The following is a 13866-nucleotide window of genomic DNA, read 5'->3' as shown; positions in this document are numbered from 1 at the left end:
AGACAACATGTGCAGACGTCTGAGATAATTGTGATCCCAGCTGCTACATCGCTCGGGGGAGGCAACAACAAGTACAGAATCAATAATCGGTTGAAGAATCGGTTACGTCAATATTCTTCGTATAGGAATTACATTTTCAGCGATGCAGACCGACCGCTAAGGCTCTGGGCGTATTAAAGTTAAGATGCAGAAACACCATCTGTACAACTGCTGAAACTGGAATTTACTTAGAGATCTTGAATCATGCTGTGAAATCTCAAGATTAATCTCCACACTGCACAAAAAACATCAATATGAAGACAGTGACAGAGGTTCCTCTAATGCCTGCTTTTAACAGCTTAGAAGCTTCTCTGTAATCAAAATCCTCTCCTCCCCACACACACACACACCACACACCGTTGCATTTAATGAAAGGTGGCAGGTGAAAGAAAAGGAGGAGGAAATAACACCTGCGCTGAAGCAGAGTATTCAGCTTGTTGTGGTCCATGATGATCAGGTCTTTCTCTCGCAGCTCGTACTGGATATGCTGGTGCAGTTGCTGTGGAGAGTTACACAAACACAACCACAGTTTCATCACGTCCCCATATGCGTGTGTACTCGCAAGCTTCATCCTTCAATTTGTGGGAGCACATCTCTTTTAAAATGATGTGGTTGCTTCTGTTCCGACACTGAAGAAAATGAACAAACAAATTCCTATGTTGATCGAGCTGTCCTGGTTGAAGCCTGACTGACTGATTCGGTGGCTGGCTGATATGAGACTGTCACAAAAAATATTGGTATCAGAGTTTATGCTTACTGAAACAAAACATGTTATTTCAGAGAATAAACAATGTAGAAAAGATTTTATTTGTTCATTTCTATTTCAAAAGGGTTTGTTAAAATCATTGTCAATTTCTTTGGAGTATAAATGTTCTGGCTGATATCAGTATTGGAAACTTGTTGCACCCTAATGAAGCCAAGTGTTTAGTTCAGTCAGGAAGACAGTGTTCTTATATCAAATGCACTGTCCCTGCTGTCTCTAAGCTCCACACTTGCAATAAGCCAATCGCCTTGCTTTGTGTGTGTGTTGTGTTGCACCTCGGCCCTGAGCAGTTCGCGGTGCTTCTGGCCCCTCTCCTCAACTTTGATCTTGGTGAGACATCTGAGATTGTGGAGTTCCTCTCTGAGGAGGTTCGACTCCTGCAGCAGCTCCTGAATCCTCCCGTACTGATGCATCTTCTGGCTCTCCTCCTCTGCCACAGAAAGCTGGATGAGGGAACAAATTTAAGAATGTTCTCGTTTGGATAAAACTAAAGGGTTACTCGAGGCAGAATGAGTCAGGAAAATGGACTAAAATTCTCTTTATACAGAAGAGGATGAATACTGAAACTCTTTTTGTGCAAAGGCAGCATTTTCCCTGTAGGGATCTTTAATCTTTTGTGTGACAACTGGAAGATGGGACCATTATGTAACAGAAAATATAATTTTGTCTGGAAGATAAGACTCTAAATATGAAATACACCAAATAGAACATAAATAAAACATTCAAACAACAACAACAGCAACAACATAAAAATGTTCTAAGACACTAAAATATGGTTTATTCACTGCTTTGTGTAGTGTAAAAAAATAAAGAAAAACCACAGGCTTCTCTTGTTAGGTGGCTACTGCAGTCGACTGTTAATGGAGCTGCTAATGGTACAGAGTCCACCCCACACACATTGTTCCCACCTGTTTTTCAAAGCTGACTTTAAGAGCGTCCACCTCCTTCTGCAGCTCCATCCTCTGCTGAGCGCCGGCCTCTCTTCCGGGAACAGCATCTAACTTGGAAGTTCAATTCAGAAAGTAAACATCAAACGTGCGCTCAGGCTTTTCAGCGAAGCAAAAGGAGATCTTAACATCTGCCAAGGTCCCTCCTGACTCGTAGACAAAGTGCGTAAAATATACATTGGCATCAATTGTTTCCCTGATTACAGTCCTTTAGACTTTTACAATCTGGGGGATGTGAAAGTGAAGGGCCGCAAGGAGTCGGTACAAAGATTACCAGACTTCATAATGAATTCGGTCAGTGCATATTCAATCCCACATTAAAACACTGGCGGAAAAATAATTAATACTATATATCAGAGTTTCCCTGAGGCCTTTCTGATAGCCCTTAGATCCAGCGACACTAAAAGTGTTCACTGAAGCTTATAAAAAATGAATGCCTCCGGGCGTGCGGGATTGCACCTCTCCGCAGGGTTGCCAGGCCTCGTGTTCAGAAGTATGAGCTACACTGCTCCATATTTAAAGATTGTTAGTCCATGGAAAATGGTGTGGGGGGGGGGGGGGGAAACTACATGAAAAGATTTTTAAGGGCTCTCTGCAGTTATGTTATACACATGCTATAGTGCGGTGCCTGTTCTAAACGTTAATGATCCTGAGCTACTTCAGAATATGTCCTTGTCATTAGTGAGTCTTCCTCAAACAGTCCTGCAACAATCTGTCACTTTGTATTGATTGTGTGCTGGACGTTGTGTGCAGAGCTTTCTTAATAAACAGTCTGTAGTCAGAAAACTGTGGGTTCATCCCACCTGGTTTATCTGCAATGAAAGTGAATTTGCTTTATTACCGTTCACGATAAAACAATCAACACAATCTTTAAAAAATAAAAAATATCATATTCTGTTGATATGAAGCTCTGTAGCAGCAAGACAAACATTGTGCTTTATTTGTATCTGTTCTTCTACCTCAGTAAAGAATGTGTGGACTTTACTTTGTGGTAAAAACTAAACCCATCAGTCACATCTTATTTGACTTGCATTGGAGACTGTTAAATCCTCGTCTAAACTGTTATATTTATGTTTATTTAATGATTGGCAGATTAATGAATAAATCCTATTGCACAACTGCTTTGTTTTCAATCTGTCCTACGTGTGTGTCAATCCCCCAACGTGTCATAATGGATTCCTTCCATACCGTTTATGTTCTGGTGACATGTGCTGATGCGTTTCCCGTAACCCGCTCGCTCTGTTCGTTTCTGTTTCCACTTTTCGTTGTAAAAACTCTGAACATCAGTAAAACTACAGGAAGCCGGAGAAACAAAAATGCTTCCAGTGAAATACAGATTAAACACTTAATGTGCTTGTTATTGGCTCTGTGACATTATTAAAAAAATGTCCCCAAACTCAAAAACCATAAGGGGTGTGTGTTTAAGGTTGTGAGGGAGAATTTGGGGGTTTCCGAGCATGTTGTTTCACTGCTCCAAATCCGAGCAGATGTTTCTCCTGCTGATATTGAAAGCACCGACCCACAATTCACCTGGGCCTGCAGCTCGCTGTGGATCGATTGCACGTGTCCTAGCTGCTCCGTGGCCGTGGTCAACGCGTGCTCCATCCTCTTGAGGGCTTGCATCTGCCTGAAGGAAAAACACAGACACCATCTTAAATATTTATCATCATCAGAAGGTTGCGTATGCGGCACCAACCAGCTGAAATTCACTCTGTCAAACTTGGCTCATTATATAAATGAGCAAATCTTGTTATATCAGGTATTTTAACTCGAGAAAGTAGCTGAAGAAATGCTTTGGATTATGCACCTCTGTCGAGGAGGTTATGTTTTCATTGCAGTTTATCGGTCTGCCAGTTATTATGCAAAAACTACTGAACCCAATTTATTGAAACTTGGTGGAAGTCTGGCGTATAGGCTGAGGAAGAATCCATTAACCTCTGGAGCAGATTCCATTAAGGGTGCGGATGCCGGTGCACCACTGAATCTAAGAAATGCAGAGATATTTTTGAAGAAAACAGGCATCTGTACTGTGCTAATGTTGAATAATACAAACAGGTGTTGGTGTGGATCCAGACAATGACCCCGATGTATCTGATCTAAATACATGTACAATATGGGGATGAAGTGGCCAATCAGCCTTGGAAGATGTACGCACATGTACATGTGTCCTTCTGTAAATTTCAAATTCACATGTTTATGAGTATGTGGAGACTCATTTATATGTGTCATCAAGCTCAGTTTCCATTCTCTACCTATTTTTCTCCCGGAGCTGCACAGACTGGCTCTGGAACAGGAGCTTTCTGTCACACATGACGTTCTGTAGCTTCATTTCCAGGATACCTCTGGTGGCACAAAACACACAGCAGCTCATGTGAAAACATCTCAGCCACCATATATCAAATATTGTGTTTCCATCTTAATATATTCATCATCCACATTCGTCCTTTTTCAGATGCCCTCTCCATGTAATCCACTTTTGGCTGTGTTAATAGTTTTGTACCTGGTCCCAATGAATTCCACCTCCTCCTCCCTGCTGACTTCCTGTTCTTTCAGCAGCTGTCTGCACTCTCTCTGACTGGCTTCGACTTGGGCCTGGAGAGCCTCCAGTTTCTGCACCACCTCCTCCCTCCTCATCCTGAGGGATCGGTTTCGTACTTCCACCTCCTGCACTTGCTGCTCCGTTTCGGAGATCTCTGCGTTCAGTGTTTCTATTTCCTTCAGAGCGGCTCTGGCGTGTTTGCAGGAGAGGGACAGAGCATTTTAAAAGACAAAAGAAGTACAACACAGAGTTTATCATCATACAAGTTTTGTAGGAGTGCAGATCTTATGAAATAACAGCGTGTGCATCCATCTTTAACACACCCCCTCCCGGTGCCACTCAGCTTTGTGAATTGCAGATTGCGAGTCGTACTGGAGCTCACATGGCCCATGCAGACGGCTCCACTGCACTGCTCGCGAGCCAAGTATTAATTTGGAGTAAACATTAAAAGAGACTGCAGCGCGGCTTCAAGTGGAGCTATTCTCTGGTGATTAAGGGGCTTTTGACTGGAGCCTAATACATATGGTTGTCATTTTTATTAAAAGAGAGGGATTGCCAACATTATTTTTCTACTTATACACAAGCTATGTTGCAGAGGAGAAACTGAACAACAAATGGGCCTGGATATTGAATTTTCTTTTGCAGAAAAAGGATTTAAATGAAACATAAGCTTAAGTTTTGCACAGATCCAATTAAAAGTTTACACTGAGTAAATTTAATTTAAATAAAACCTTATATTTTACTTTTATTGCATCAGATTTCTGTCACGTTTTGTGTTTTGTTTCTTTTGTTCCTGTTGTTTTTATCCATGAAGCCCTTTATAACCTTGAGAAGTGCTTTATAAATAAAGATATTATCATTAATATTTAGCAGCACACATTATGAAAAGTGCAGTATAACTCAGGATTATTTCAGTTGAATCCACATCTTTTATGTTTACTCAAAGGACAGACACGGATAACAGAATAATTTAAGATTTGGGATTGATTAAGATAATTGTTCAATTCCTGGAGAAAACCATTTGTTTCTATTGGGTTTCCTCTTCAGTGTTTTCTCAGCGAAATCGCTCATTTTATTTTCTGGTGTTTCGACAAATTTTCCAGATAAAGTTATAGATTAAATGCACTTACTCCTTCTTGGAGCGTTTCCTCTTCATCTTCTCTGATATCTGGTCAGGTACGCTGATGAGCTGGGCTTTCTCCGCCTTGTGACACACACAGGGACACACACAAAAATGTAAGAAACCACATGCTTTGTTGTTTTATTGTTGGTGTGCTGTAAGTTATGCTCAGTCAGTCAGGGGCACACACGCACACACACACAGACACACAAACCTCTTTGAGCTCTATGATCTCCTTCTGGTCCTCCAGCTCTTTCTGTTCTCTCAGTATCTGAGCTTCATGGGTTTCCACATCTTCAGTGAGACTTCTGGCAATACACACACACACACAAGTTCCTGCCTCTTAAAACTTGTAATTTACAGCACCGAAGGGAATCATTTACAACATTTCTCATTGTAATAAACAGGCAAAAGTACACAAATAATGGAAAAAACTAAAATGAACAAATAAAAGACATGGGAAACACCAACTGGATGAAAAGAGGTTTGGTCATGAGAGGTACCTGACTTCCACTTGTCTCTGAGCCACCTCTATCCTCAGATCCTCATTTTTGTCCTGCAGGTCTTTTATCCTGCTCTCCAGCTCCTGGACGACCCACCAACATGAACATTAGATCACTAATCAAGGTTTTCAAAGTCTTTGCTTTGCACATTTTCTTTTAAAATCACTTTAAAACTGCTCTATTGCTTTGCATGTGTTTGGTTCATGTTTCGATGAATGACAAAAAGATTCAGCACTTGATTTAGACCAAGGTTAAACAACTCCAAACTTGAATCTTAAATTTATGAACCTGAAGTAGAGCATCTATTTCTGAGGGGAAAACATTTGCGGTGCTTTGAGTGGTTCCAGCTTCATGCCAAATTTTTAATTCTCATCGTTTTCTGCACCACAAACACATCTTTGTCAGTCAGCACTGTTGCATTACGCTGACTTAACTTCACAAAGCGTCACCATTAAAGTAAATCAGCTGCAACTGAACCAGCCGTTATCAATTCAGCTTGTTCAATGTCAAGCGCCGTAAAGATTTAGTTTATGGCTCCTCAGCAAAACAATTAGAAATGCATTTGAGACGTCAGCGATGAAACGCATAGTTCATGAATCACGCATGACAAGTATGTTTTTGTTTTTGTGTGCGACAGGGAGAGAGAAGAATGCAACCGCCCTCAGTGTGGCTCATCCTGCTGAACAGAACACTTAATGCTGTAGGTTCAATACGACCAGTTCCCAGTGGAAGGCTCCTGCCCACATGTCTTGTCATGCAGTTGCAGCTGTCAGTTTTCCAGTTTCTTTTTCATAGCCCTAATTTTTTGGGGGCTTTGGTCGACTACAACCCAAGCACACATAAATCAATTTCATCATCAAAACCTTCAGCTATTCAGGACGCTCCTGTTCTCATATCTCTTCTCTCACCTCCTCATACTCTACTACTCTTTGAAATACTAAGCTTCTCCTGCAGTTGTGGGGCTTCGGGCTCCGACAACTCCTGCATGCTTCAACTGATTTCCACACTCATAACATTCGGCTCATTCAGGACACGGGAGCTCTAATTTTATGCCTCCACACAACTGACAGTCAGTGGCCGAAGGGATTATGTTTTCTGGTTTCCCATTCTTGTGAAAATTATGTAACTTCTTGAAGGAATGTCTTCAAATTAGGTATTAACCTTCACTTCGCCTTGACCTCACAGATCACACTTTGTCTCAGGGAATCCTTTCAAATTAGATCACACTTTGGCCAGTTGTACTTTTGGTTTTAATGATTAAATGATTCATTATTATTATAGGATAATTAGTGGACAAACATCAAAAGGTTGGGTAGACCTCATATAACTGTGGATGCACTTTGTCAGGAACACCTGAAGGGCACTGGTTGTCGGAGGCATATAACCACAGGGGGGTATATGTGGTGTCTTCTATAAACTCCTACTTTTTGAATTTATCTGATTTATGTGTTTTATAACAGGTGTCAGAGGCTTTTAGAGTGTGACATCATGCGAGGACCTGGTGACATCATCACATGCCTTCGATCTTGGCAGTGTGGCATCATCCTGTTTGTATTTTTCAGCTTGGTTCAGCATTTCTGCGACTCAGCATTTGTCATGGACATTGATTATCATTAATATAAATTTGATGTTGTATCACATTTGATTATGTATTCCTATGTGAGCAAAAGGTAAGTCTGTTAAATGTCACTTGTCATTACCCATGAGCCTCTCTGACTCATGAAGGCAATCACTCGCAGCCAGAGGCATGAAAGCAGAGCACAAGCACCTTAGTAATGTTTTGTTGTTGCAAACAGTAATCAAACATTAATTCGTGCCTAGAAAATAATTTTTTTGAAGTTTAACGGCGTTGGTGATTTGTTCACGTCATTCTCCAGCCTGCCCTACGGGTTCTACATTTGTGTTCTTCTTCTGACACAATCTCTGAGAGTTTGCGTTGCTGATACATCAGCTTCTAGAGACTGACTTGCCCATCCAAGTGTTGGAAATGCTCTACATTGTGGTAGATGTCTGACACACTGAATAATAAAAGTAATACAGTATTAATATGCCCTGCAGCATGATACAGTGAACTGTTGTGTATGACTCACAAAATCAAGTGGATAAAGGAGTTTTATTAAGATTTGTGAATGAATAAATTAAAAAAATATATTTTCATTGTAAATCTGTTGCTTTAAATGATGACTAACTTGATTTTTCCTGCTTTCACTACAGAAAAAAGACACCTCCCTCTGAGGGATAAAAAATTATGTAGCACATGCATATTTTTGTGAAGACGGAGCGACTGGAATATAAAACGTTTGGGCTTCTTCTTGCTTTAACGGGCCCTTAAAAAAGAGCCAATGGCAAGTCATCACATGGAGGGATTAGGCCTGGGTGGAGGCTTATAGTAAAACTCATATTTATCCCCTCTGAAGACAGTTATTGCAGCGGTAATCCACATCTCTGAAACCAGACCTGGATGGTGCAACTTACAGCAGGTTCCAGCTGAGTCTCATTCTCTCTCTCCAGGTACCGCTTCTCCTCCCACAGACTGCACAGCGTCGAGGTGAGCCGAGGTAAGAGGAGAAAAAGAAAATCAGATTATTAGGATAGAAATGTCAGACATTGCTATGAACTTCAGACACAGGTAAGGAGTTCTCATACTGTACATATACATAAAGAATCAGAAAGTACGAAACACAGTTCAAACGTTGTATTATTTTCTTATTTCCCTGTGGCAAAAGCTCTTTTGAGCCGTTTGAGCTGCTTTCTATCAAATAGTTTTAGCTCAGCTTTGTAATCTTTAAAAGACATCATATCATTTTGCTGTTTGTTTCATCATATCTAGCTGACAAGTTGATATATTGGATATTTAAAGAAATATATAGAAAACTGTGTGGATGCTAAAGTATGCCGCTGGAAAAGGCGCTGAGGAATTCCTCTGTGCATGTTTGGCTAAAGATGAAGGACGCAAAGATTTGAGGCATATTTAAGTGGTGAGCATCTGCTCATCATATGCAGACCGGTAGCCATGTGGACAAGGGAGGGAGACGGGAAGAGGGGGGGGGGGGATTAGGCTGGAGAGTGTGAAAGGCAGAAAGGGCAGAAAGAGGAGAAGAAAAAGACGAGGAGAGGACGAGAACTCGCCACCGAAAGCTCTTGCACACGTAGGCTCTCAAGGAACGCTCCTTAAGTGTTTCCATTTAATATTTCAATTACCGCTGCGACTACAACTCTCTGCTTCAGTGTGAGGCTTAAAACCACCGTATCCTCTAGATCCTATCTTTAGAATACGGCGCTGAATTTATGTGATACGAGTGGTTGACTTTCGAAGGTTTATCCTTTAATTGCAAATACTATTTTCACTTGTTCACACTTATTGATATTTTAACCCCAAAACTTTGATCACACTCACCCTTTGTACTTGTATTAGTTTCCTTCCATGCATTATCAGTAATCAGTATCACTGCCCTTTCACAGCCTGTTAAATTCATACATTGACGTTTACTGTGTGGGTGCAATGAACTCATCGTTTGTGATTAAAATTCAACAGAAATCTTGCGACACAAATCGACATTTGAACTGTTTCCTTCCCTTAAATGTCAGTTTAACTTACTCCTTTAAGTATTTTGTTTATGCAACTCCCATTCGACACGAGCGTGCTTTGGGAAGAACCGGTGTATGTTACCACGTTGCCTAGCAATGTTCCGATAACCTCCCTTTGGCCCTTGAAAAGTTAAGTTTGTGTACAATTGGGAGAGAGATGCTTGAGCGAGTGCGTTCTGTTCCAGCTCTGTGGGTGTGTTTGACCCTTTGGACACGCTGACTGGGGGTGCTGAGTGAGTCGAAGGAAGGAAAAAGAGAAACCGGCAGCAGAGAGGAGGAAAGCTGGCTACAGGGAGCAGGAAAGCAGAACAGACGACAAAACACTATTCAGGGTGAAGGGATCATACAACATCACACGTTCACGAAAAGTAAAAAAACATTTGAAACTGGTTGTGCATCAACTTTAACCCCTTGTGTCGAAACTCTGAGGAAATATGGGTACTGACACAAAAACATTTAGGCAGTAAAACCTCAAATAGTTTGTATTCCTGTTTTTACTCTCAAGTGTGTAAACCATAGGCTGTAAATAAAGAAGCACGACGTGTCCCCACTTCCTCCCACTATCCAGAAAAGAAGCCAAAATATCCTTGATAAGAACGCTGCCGATAATCTCTCTTTTGGGGCAGAGTCTGCACAGTCGTGATTGGGGGATGGAGCTGCAGTGGCGACGTCTCATTGATTCACATGCTTGACCAAATTGGGAGTCAGTCTCAGCTGTCAATCATGGAGTTTTGCCTCTTTTTGTGGCATCGAATAACAAATTCAAGCCAGACACCAGAAAATGTGACTGAATTGATAACTCGCAGCAAATTGCTCGTGCAGTTAGATCGAAAAAGATTGAAGCATCTATCAGTGCACCAGCTTTGACAGAAACCGATCATACAGAGCAGTTGTTTCTCCTCTTCCCACAACTTGAGAGAGCCCAATGTAACCGCCTAAAAACACCATATGTGCCTGGTCGTAGCCTGAGGTCCTCAGCGAAGGCCCTGCCCGCCATTCCACAGTCCCATCACAGGACCGGCCCCCTTCTTTGGAACAATCTCTCCGAGGAGATCCATATGGCAAACTCCTTCTCCTCTTTAAAATCTCTCTTAAAAACACTTTTTTATAGGTGTGCTTTAAAACTTTTATTTCTGTATGTTCTCTATTGCTGAGTGTTTTTCTTCAAATTGCTTTTTAACAGTTTCCTATTGTTTGTCTTCAAACTTGTAAAGCACCTTGTAGCTGTGTTTTGAAAGGTGCTATATGAATAAATAAGTTATTTATTATCATTTTGTCCAAGCCACTTACATCTTGGAAGTAGGGTTTATGACCTATTCTGCTGCTTTGGCTTCACTTTTGGGGGGCGCTCATGTCGTCTATCTTCATGTACAGCCAGTGGTGTAAACAGTATCAGCAGTAATGAAGAAAATGTTGACGGCTAAGCAATACAGTGTCAATACTATGTGCGTGTGTCCATTCCCCCATATGCTCTGTTACTGTACTCAACTTCTGCTTGACCACTAGTTTCACTTCTCTGTAATGTTTTATTCTCCTGTTACTTGGTTCCTGTCGGTGCTGCGTATTTCTAAGAAAGACGAAGCTGCAAGCGAAGAGGGACTTTTTGTTTCAATTAAAAGCTTCCTCTCTCGGGGTTAATTTGGATTCGATACATTGCAGTGATTGGGCGTGTGCTGCGCGGCTCACCACTTCAGTCGGAGTTGCGTCTTGTACTGCGTGTTCTCGGCAACCCTCAGCTCGTTGTATGCCCGCAGGAGCTGCTGCCTCAGTTCTTTGACCTCGCTCTCGGGCTCCTCGGAGATGCTCTGCTCCTCTGTTCTCTCCAGCTCAGTGTGCAGCCTCTCCAGCTCGGCACGAGACCTCTTAGCCTCTCCCAAACGCTTGAGCTCACAGGCCTGGGCACTGTGAGATGAAACAATGATTTACCTGTGTGGTAGGCAGTGTACAAACACTACAAGCTAACTGATGGTAACAGTAATATGACTTTTTTGACCAAGAAAAAACGTTTTTCGACCCGTTTACGTTTATACGATTTTAAATAATCAATAAAAACCTTTGTAGAGCAAATCAATAATAATGTAACTATACATCTCAAAACTTTAAAACAAACCTTGTGGTCCTATATGAATGTAAACATACCAAAATCTGCTGATTTCCCAAATAGACTATATGAGCACTGAGCGTATTAAATTTAATGTGCACATTCAGATTTTTTCCCCTCGTCTTCACAGGAAACTGGGGTCTCAAAAGTTAATTTAATACCCTCTATTATTTGCCTTGGTGGGGATTATGAGAATCATTGTTCATGGATTTAATAAAGCTTAAAAAGAAAACGTGCTTTGGGGCATGTCTCAGACAGCTACCTCATCCTATTACAGCTGCTTGTGGTGGTGGTACCTTGAGCCTCTGCTACACGCTGGAAGCCACCTTTTTTTGTTCAAATTATTATTTCATTTTTGGCTCTGCGAACTGTGCGAGAAGAAATGCAAGTTTATCAAAATGTCTCTTCAGAAGCTGGCGGCTGGAACCACAGATGCTACCTGCAACTTTTAACAGCAGTACGTAAGAGGAGAAAAAACTAGATGTGATATGGAGGTTTTTAAGTATTTTTCAAAGACACTCCAGTTAGATTCTTCAACACAGGTCTTATGTGTTATACTTTCTCTGGAGTCAAACAAGCACCTGTGCACTTGCTTCATGAAGGAATAGAGGGAAACTTACCTCTTCAGAGTGTTACTCAGTCGCCTGTAGCTGGATTTCAGTCTGGTTGCTTTGGACTGGCTGATTTTTCCCAACGACAACAACTGAGGAACACAAAAAACTGTAATAATACAAATTACATGGGCATGAAAAACTATATAATTACCTCCGCCAAGTAGGAGTGACGTTTTCATATGCTTTAGTTTCTTAAAGCTTTCACCCCTGTCAGTTTGTTTGCTGGTTGTGTGTTTGTGGCCAAGATTACTCAGCAACCACAGGATAGATGCCAGCATGGGTCAGGAAAGAACCCATTAAACTTTGGTGTGGATTCATATCAGCGAGCGCATTAAGGAATTTTGTCAATTTCTTTAAAAATGGCCAAACGTGTGCAATTTGGTGAAGCTTGATATAATTTAAGGGGAGTGCCGGGCCTTGCTGGAGTCGTGCTCTACTGAGTTTGTAGTTTAATGTTTGTGGTCATGATGAACTGTGAGGGCCCAGTCACACGCACCTGAATAATTGCCGATCTTCTAATCTGAACGAGCGGGGAGGCGAATAGAACATTTGCTTCCTGTGGCAAAGGAAATCGCAGAGTGGCTTAACAGTGAGTTAAACTTTGGTGAACTTTGCATTCACATATGTTTTGACCATGCCCTGAGCATGTTTCCAAACTCATAAGCATATACGCGTGGATAGGTTATAGAAATTCTCCTCGTGTCAATCCTCCACATCTGAACAATCCAGACATTACCGCATCCCAAAAATCTTTGGCTTCATTCATCTAAGTCTGCTACGAATCTTCCTGCATGAGCGTGCCAGCTCAGTTTTCACAGTTTGATCTGACCCAGAGCTGCCTGTATGAAAAACAAATATATTAATAGAATATCACATTCTGTGGAAATCTAGGTTCTCGAAAATATGCAATGGGGCAGTTTTGCTGGGAAACAGACACATTTCTGACCAGTAGGCAGTTTTGTGTGATATTGTTTAGTGATGAAATTAAGGCGTTGAAAACTAAATCACCAGAGAACCCAGAATTGTTTTGGATTTTATAATGGTCCATCTTTGACAAAAAAAATTGCTTTGTCTCTTTTATATCTGTCTTGACCCATGGACACAAAGTGCAATCTACCACAGAAAACTCCCAGAAAGGTATTTAAACCAACTTTGGGCTGAACAAACGTTTATCAGCCACAGCATCAGAACACCTTATCACGATCAGTATAAAAAAACAAACCTCCAGCTATCTGCAATCTCAAAGGGAGAGAGGACAAATTATTGAAAATAGCCCATACATTATGATAAGAAACATCACTTCTTGAGATTAAAAAAAAGTACCATTAGGTCTGAATGATAAAAAAAAAGGATCACAGCTGTGAAACCTTGGTAAAAGACAAAACAAGAAAAACGGAGCAAAAGAAAACGATAGCGGGTAAAAAGTTGTCTGTAAATGATCTATAAGAGTGGTTGTGAGATTTCTCTCTGAGGTATAACTGTTGTAGAAACAGAGGGCAGGTGTTGTTGCCCTGTTATCTGCAGCGCCAGGTTGGAAAAGTGGGGAGTAATGAGGGATAGCCATGTCTGTATCAAAGAGCTGCAGGACTTAGTCTATCTCAGGACATACTGAGGCAGGTAATCTAACAGCACTGAACACACACAAATGCACT

General features: G+C 41.3%; 1 protein-coding gene across 1 annotated transcript in view; it reads right to left on the bottom strand.

Moving 5' to 3' along the window:
* The window catches only part of ccdc146 (coiled-coil domain containing 146), a 66627-nt gene that overhangs the window by 14414 nt on the left and 38347 nt on the right, over positions 1-13866 (bottom strand). Inside the window, exons 3-14 of the mRNA XM_061089239.1 lie at positions 12221-12303; positions 11186-11401; positions 8387-8444; positions 5912-5994; positions 5623-5716; positions 5419-5492; positions 4250-4477; positions 4002-4091; positions 3280-3376; positions 1711-1803; positions 1078-1245; positions 450-538 (exon numbers count right to left, since the gene is read on the bottom strand). Coding sequence (XP_060945222.1) covers positions 450-538; positions 1078-1245; positions 1711-1803; positions 3280-3376; positions 4002-4091; positions 4250-4477; positions 5419-5492; positions 5623-5716; positions 5912-5994; positions 8387-8444; positions 11186-11401; positions 12221-12303 — 1373 coding nt within the window. The remainder of the gene's footprint in view (positions 1-449; positions 539-1077; positions 1246-1710; positions 1804-3279; positions 3377-4001; positions 4092-4249; positions 4478-5418; positions 5493-5622; positions 5717-5911; positions 5995-8386; positions 8445-11185; positions 11402-12220; positions 12304-13866) is intronic.

The sequence above is a fragment of the Limanda limanda genome, chromosome 1 (assembly GCF_963576545.1).
Source record: "Limanda limanda chromosome 1, fLimLim1.1, whole genome shotgun sequence".
In the NCBI taxonomy this organism is placed as follows: Eukaryota; Metazoa; Chordata; class Actinopteri; order Pleuronectiformes; family Pleuronectidae; genus Limanda; species Limanda limanda.
The sequence above is the reverse complement of the archived record's forward strand: the minus strand, read 5'-3'. Positions and strand labels throughout refer to the sequence as shown.